This window comes from Geospiza fortis, unplaced genomic scaffold (assembly GCF_000277835.1).
Source record: "Geospiza fortis unplaced genomic scaffold, GeoFor_1.0 scaffold130, whole genome shotgun sequence".
Classification (NCBI taxonomy): domain Eukaryota; kingdom Metazoa; phylum Chordata; class Aves; order Passeriformes; family Thraupidae; genus Geospiza; species Geospiza fortis.
Window position 1 is genome coordinate 8989430 of NW_005054300.1, and position 6689 is coordinate 8996118.

The 6689-nt window shown below is 42.0% G+C and overlaps 1 protein-coding gene across 1 annotated transcript in view; it reads left to right on the forward strand.

Moving 5' to 3' along the window:
- Window positions 1-6689, forward strand: part of SLC16A12 (solute carrier family 16 member 12) — a 16672-nt gene that overhangs the window by 7910 nt on the left and 2073 nt on the right. Inside the window, exons 4-5 of the mRNA XM_005416464.2 lie at window positions 3664-4255; window positions 5327-5608. Coding sequence (XP_005416521.1) covers window positions 3664-4255; window positions 5327-5608 — 874 coding nt within the window. The remainder of the gene's footprint in view (window positions 1-3663; window positions 4256-5326; window positions 5609-6689) is intronic.

A 6689-nucleotide genomic window follows, 5' to 3' on the forward strand; every position in this document is an offset into this window, starting at 1 on the left:
ACAGTTCTGTAAGGGAGTGTCTTCATACTAAAGAAAAAGAAGCAGAACTTTGTTTTGTGAAATGATTGAATTTTTCAGAAATGTACTTTTGTTCAGGTCTATTGGGACACCTCATGTTTGAGAGCTATTAACTGAGCAATTGTTTCTTTTGCCTTTTGATTGGAGTCATATTTGAGATGTAGCACAGGATGTACATCTTGCCTCCAGATCAAGTCACAACTGTCCTCCTTTTATCAAAAGTGTATATTTACAGCTAGTCTTCTCTCTTAAAAGAAAATTTGCTATTATTAAAAATCATGTGCATCAACACAGCAGTTGTACTGAATTTCTCATGGGTTTGCTTTAAAGCTGTACAGCTTGGTGAAAATCCATGCCCTGGTCCTGTAGAAGAGGTTAATCCATAAGAATTGCTAGAAAGGCAGAGGGGCACAGCCAGAATGAGATGCAACAACTCACCTGTGACAGCCAGGTTGTATCTTGGGGAAAAGAGAAATAGGGGTAACCTTGCCCTGGCATTGCAGGTAGTAGAAGGGCAGAGGGTTGGTGATGGCATCCCTTGGTGGAAGCAGGGTGATATGGGAGATGTTGGTGTTGGAGGAGTGCAGGAGAAGGGTAGCAGTCCTGGAGATTGTCCAAAAGATGTGAGACCTTTCCTGTTTGGGTGTAACCCAGAGCCCACAAGGCCAGGGAGTTGTGAGGAAAACCTAAAGTTACTGAGGGCTGAACTGCAAATTCCAGATGGGGAAAAGTCTGAGTGTTGTAAGCACGGAGTAATGAACAGTGTGGGCTGTTCCTGTGACCTGTCTTGACCCCTTGACACTGCAGATTAGCTGTGTTCCATAATGACTTTGATCTACAGAAATGGCTGCTGAGAAAGGTACTGTAAGTTTCAGGTTTATCCTGACTTTCAAGAAAATGACTTTTAGAAGTTTTTTTCCTTTATATTTGGCACTCATGCCATTGTGACAGGATTATGTTGGAAGACCACGATGTAGCTGCAAACACCATTTTCTCCGCCTTCCTCCTGCTTCCTTTTCTTTTATAACTGTTGCAGTGAACTGTGTGTGAGGACCTGCCATTAACTACCAGCTTTATTTGTTTCTTTGAAGCCCCGCTTGGGAGTTTAATCAGTAATCATGTATCCTGCCAAGTTGGTATCATGCTAGGAGGGCTGCTTGCATCTGCTGGACTAATTTTGAGCTCATTCGCCACCAGTCTGGAACATCTCTACTTATCATTAGGAGTCCTCACAGGTAGGATGCATTCAGCCCCTTTGTTGCTGCCAGAACACAAGACAGGAAGGCTAAAATGATGGGTGATCTCTTCTCCATGTCATATTGACACTGCACTGGTCAAATAGAGATACTCAGACCTGTTCCCATGATTGTAGACCAGAGGCTGTGCCAGCGAGAGCTTCAGCACTGACTGATCTCATACCACACAAATGCAGCACCCTGCAAAAGCAACTTCACCTTCTATTAGAGAGAGGACTGTCAATAAAGTTCTGAAGTTATGGGAGGTCAGGAAGGACTGCTGTTGCAGTTGGTATACATGAAAAGGTTTCTCTGTTTTGTCTGGGATTTGGGAGGAGTTTGTTATAGCAGAAGTTCTAGATTGCCCTAATCTAGTTGCACATTTGGGAAAAAAGTTTAAACCAAAAAAGTTCAAACCAATACATGTAAGTAAGAATAGAGGAGCTCTTGGTGAATACCAGGCACCTCAGCTGTAAGCCTTACGTTTGTCTGCATTACATTCTAGTTGAACAGCAAAAAAACATTGCTGATTGGTAGTCTTTCTGTAGCAGCTCCTCCATTTTTGCTCAGGTATGGTGAAAACAAATCTTTGCTCTGTCCTATCTGCCTGTGTTTGTTGTGCACAGAGGAACTTGAGAGGGGCCTGTGGTCACACTGACATTCCTTCCTCATTAATACTGACCTGGTAGCCACGGTGATATAAGACCTTGTACTTGGTCCCCTGGAGTTTAGTAACGAGTTGGTGGAATTACTGCAGTTCACAGCTGCCAACAGCTTATTTGTTAAAAAAAAAATCCTTATTTTAGCGCCTGTAACTGTATTACAATGTTAATCTTTGACAAAATGTGTTCATAACAAATAAAAAGGCTTCTTGTAATTCGAGGGACTGTGCTACAAACCATGCTAATACCTCTGAGGCTTCTTTAGTGGGAGCTGCTGTGAATACCGAGGTGGAAAGGCAGTTACAACTTACATGGAGTAGTAAAGACCCAAGTTCATTACAAGCAGTGAACTTTTAGCCTGTGGGGGCTGATTAACAGAGACGTGAACTGTTGGTAAAGGCTAGATGTGGTGCCCCCAACCCAGAGAGCAGATGGGAACACAACAAGTGAATGTCTAAAACCATAAAAGCAGCAGGATTTGAAACCCAAGAGTGAAGCACAGGTGAGATTGGGGAGTGTCAATAAGTAGCACAGTTCCTTCTAAGAGATATGAAAATGTTTTCAGCCCTAAACTTTCCACTTTTCACAGGACATTTGTTGGCTTTTTTGAGACCTGTTTCCCCCTGCCAACTCGCTAAAAAATAAATTATGTGTATGCCTAATAAAGTATGATTTTCATAGCTCTTGAGTGATGATGTCTAGCTCAGGGCTGCTCTGCTGGCTCTGCTGCCTGTACAGGTCCAAGCCCAGCTCTGTGCCCTGCTTGTTCCCTTGCCTCCTGAGGGGTGCCAGACTGGGCACCTGCTGCCCAGAGTCCCTCTAATCCTCTTATTCCATCCTGGCAGGTTTAGTGCCTGCCCCACACAGTGTGGCCTTTGAGGGGGATGTGGCAAGCCAGTTACAGCACTGGGGACTGTTTTATTCTCTATCAGCAAGTTCTGCCAAAGGAACTGGGGCTGTTTCACCCTCAGTGTAGGACATGCTCCAAAACCCTAGTCAGGAACTAATTTCTATTACCGATTCAGAAATACATATTTTAGTGTTAGGGCAACCACTTGATGATTAAAACCTGCTCTCTGATTCTGCAGCAGAGACCACAATCTTTTTCTCCATCCAAGAGATAAATCTTATTTGTTTACTCAACTGGATCTGGCTTTCTGAGGCTTTCCTCCCCTCTTTACTTGTAGGTAGGGATTTAAAATGGTCAGAACTCCAAGCAGCTGTTGCAAGCAGTTTGTTTAGTGGACCAAGAGAGGTTTTTTGTAGAATATTAGTAACAGAGACAGGCTCTTTGTACTGTGTTTCAGAGACCTGAAAATTAATTTTCAGGATTGCAACAGACCAAAACACAAAGTGGTACCTCATCAGGACAGCATGTCTAGTGCCAGCATTGGTGCAGACCCTGGGGCAAGACTTCATCTTGTATGCATGAGAGGCTGGCACACCAGTTCTCTCATGTTTAGTGATCCTCCTTGTTCTTGTTATGAAGTGAACCCCATCACTTCTGTCTGAGTCTTATTATTGTGGATTAATGGTCATCAGTTAGGTTTGTCGAGTCGGGGACCCTGCCAGTGGAAGAAAGATGTCATCCTAGTTTCTCATCACACTCAGACTGGGCTGCGTGATACAGAATCAGAAAAAGCTTTCTATTCTTTTGTACTAATGAAAATACATTATGTGGTTTGCTTTAATATGTTCCATATGTCATGCTTGGTATTAAGCCATCTGCACTTTGATTTCTCTTCTAGGACTTGGGTTTGCACTTTGTTATTCTCCAGCCATTGCGATGGTGGGCAAATACTTCAACAAAAGGAAAGCGCTGGCGTATGGAATAGCCATGTCAGGAAGTGGAATTGGTACCTTCATCCTGGCCCCTGTGGTCCAGCTCTTAATTGAGCAGTTTTCCTGGCGAGGAGCTTTGCTCATCCTGGGAGGTTTTGTTTTAAACCTCTGTGTCTGTGGTGCCTTGATGCGGCCTATTTCTCTTAAGGAGGATTGTAAAACTGCTCCTGAGTTGCTTGAACAGAATTATGTCCTTGAAACAGAGAAACAAGACTTAAAGCAAATGTCCATCTGTTCACCTTTAATCAAATTATGGCCTCATGAATGTTTGTGCTACTGTTCATGGAAGGAATATGACTTTTTGCTGATGCCAGGCTTCATGGTGCTGGCAGTGTCAATTTTATTTATGGCATATGGCTGCAGCCCTCTTTTTGTCTACCTAGTGCCTTATGCTTTGAGTGTTGGAGTGAGTCATCACCAGGCTGCCTTCCTCATGTCCATACTTGGTGTCATAGACATAATTGGTAATATCACCTTTGGATGGCTCACAGACAGAAGGTAAGGGCTTCTGGCTGATCAAGGGGAAGCTTTAGCTGGTGGGAGGCTGGATGCAAGCAAGGTATAATACATATAAAAGTTAACATTATGTACTCTTTCTCTAGCATCTGTAACTTAAAACCCCCCCAACAACCGAGTCTAACTTTCAGGAATGCTTGCTGTTTAATCTTTTTGTCTCTTCTGAGATTGTTCAATTGGTTTAATATCCCTTTTTCCTGAAAAAATGATGTATTTGTATGTTTGATAGTGGAAATGTAACCCCTTGCCTGAGGTATGTTGGGTGTGATTCACCATATCTATTTCCAAGGGGATTTCACCCTGCTTCTTCTGCTTTTCCATATCTTTTGTGCTGCTGGGGAGGCACAGAAGTTATAGAAGAGGGTCCAGGGTCTGGCCCAATATTGTAGGCACATGCTAGGAAGGACTGACTGAAAATTGTTATACATTGTCCAGTATATAAGAACTCACCATGCTTTGTGAACTCAGCTCACTCTGAACATCAGTGTACAGCATCTGTAACATCAGTAGATACTGGCCAAATTAGCAAGGATTTTGATTCTAAAGCATGCATTCTTTGCAATTCTTTAGTTTGTGGGAGAAATCAATTATTGTTTTTGTGAAGCAGGAAGGAAGGGAATTGCCATCTCACTTAACTCACACTAACTCGCATTTAAGAGCTGACTGGAAAGGTGGCAGCTAAGAGAGGTGTACTGAAATATTTTATGCATAATGCTGGGAGCACCTTGCTGAGGTGGGATGTAAAGCCCAATGAAATACTGCTTGGAACATTGAAACTTTATGGGTCTGCAGAATCCTGGCAGCAGGGTTCTGTCACTTGGAACATCCTGAAGAACACTGCAGGCACCAGGCTGCTGCTGGCCAGATGTTTCTGCAGCTGTAGGTGGGCAACTTTCCCGACCTGTGCTCGTCTGCTGAGTGAAGGCTTGCTTAAGGCAATTGACTTAATGTGAGCCATAGAAAAGAGAGACTGAAGCACTGCATGCCAGGGCATAGAAACTGAAATGCTGGTTTCAGTGATAATATTTTTCTTTTCGGTTTTGAAATTTGCAGGTGCCTGAAGAAACATCGTTACTTTTGCTACCTCTTTGCTGTGGGAATGGATGGCCTCTCTTGTCTTTTCCTGCCAGTTCTCCAAAGCTTCCCCTTGCTTGTGCCTTTCTCATTTACCTTTGGCTACTTTGATGGAGCCTATGTAACGCTGATCCCCGTTGTGACAGCAGATGCAGTGGGAACTCCTTTGTTATCATCAGCACTGGGCGTTGTGTATTTTCTTCATGCCATACCATATCTAGTGAGCCCACCTGTGGCAGGTCAGTTTTGCCAAATGTCTTCCCTATAACCTTACCAGTACTTCAGATTTACCTGTTGCTGTGATGTAAAGGGGGAGGAAGGATAGCAAATGTACAGTGAATGTGAAGGCAGCCTCTGGGTAAAAGAATAATACGCCTGGACATTCATAACTCTTTAGATTTCCCATCCTGGTCTCGGTGGGATGATTTCTACATCTAGAGTGAGATGAAATTTAAAAAACAAACCAGTATGAAATAGGCATCTAAGAGCTGCTACATCAGCACTTCACGTAGTTTAGAAACTGTGAAAGTAGAAGAAGTAAAAGATTCCACTGTGAAATTACATGATTTTGTAAAATCTAAATCTCTCTAAAGAGAGTTTAATTCCAAGTTTGTCTTTCTTTTATGTTTTCTTTTTGCATTTAGTCTCTACATTGCTTTGAACAGGTGGGTGAGTCAGCTCCACTCCTGTTTGGTCATAAACTCATCCCTGTAAAATCTAACCTTCATTTTTCCCATCTGTACCATTACAGTGAAGTAAGGATGAGAGCTGTACCCTTATTATTCTTTAGAAAGCACTTGACACAGTTTTTAATACTGTGGAAGCTCTGAGATCTTTTTCAAACAACCAACTATATATATCTTGCATATTCTGTAAATTTATGTTTACATCAATTCCCAATTAATCACTGCTCATTAAGCTTTTAATTTAATTTTGCATAGCAAAAATTATTGCAAAATAGAATTGTTTTGAGTGAAGCATGAGCCTGGCCTGCAGAAATAAGAAATATTTCTGCATGAAGATCTTAGAGCTCTCTAAGCCTTCTAAAGACTGCCAGTTAAATCCAGGCAGTTGGAAGATGTTTATTTAGTAGTGTGGTGATGATTGCTCTGCCTTTTCTTGTGGATTTGACCTCCAAACAAAAGGCTATAAAGATATTATTTGTCTGCTGAGAATAAATCCCTCTCTGTACCAAGATGTAAAAGTATAGTGATGGTGATGTAAATATGTATTATTTGATTGTTTTTATATGTGATAACTCCCAAAGTTTGTAACTGGGTAACAGGATTTGTAAATTTTCCATGAGAATACTGGTGGACCTCTAAATTTTTTTTTTTTCCCT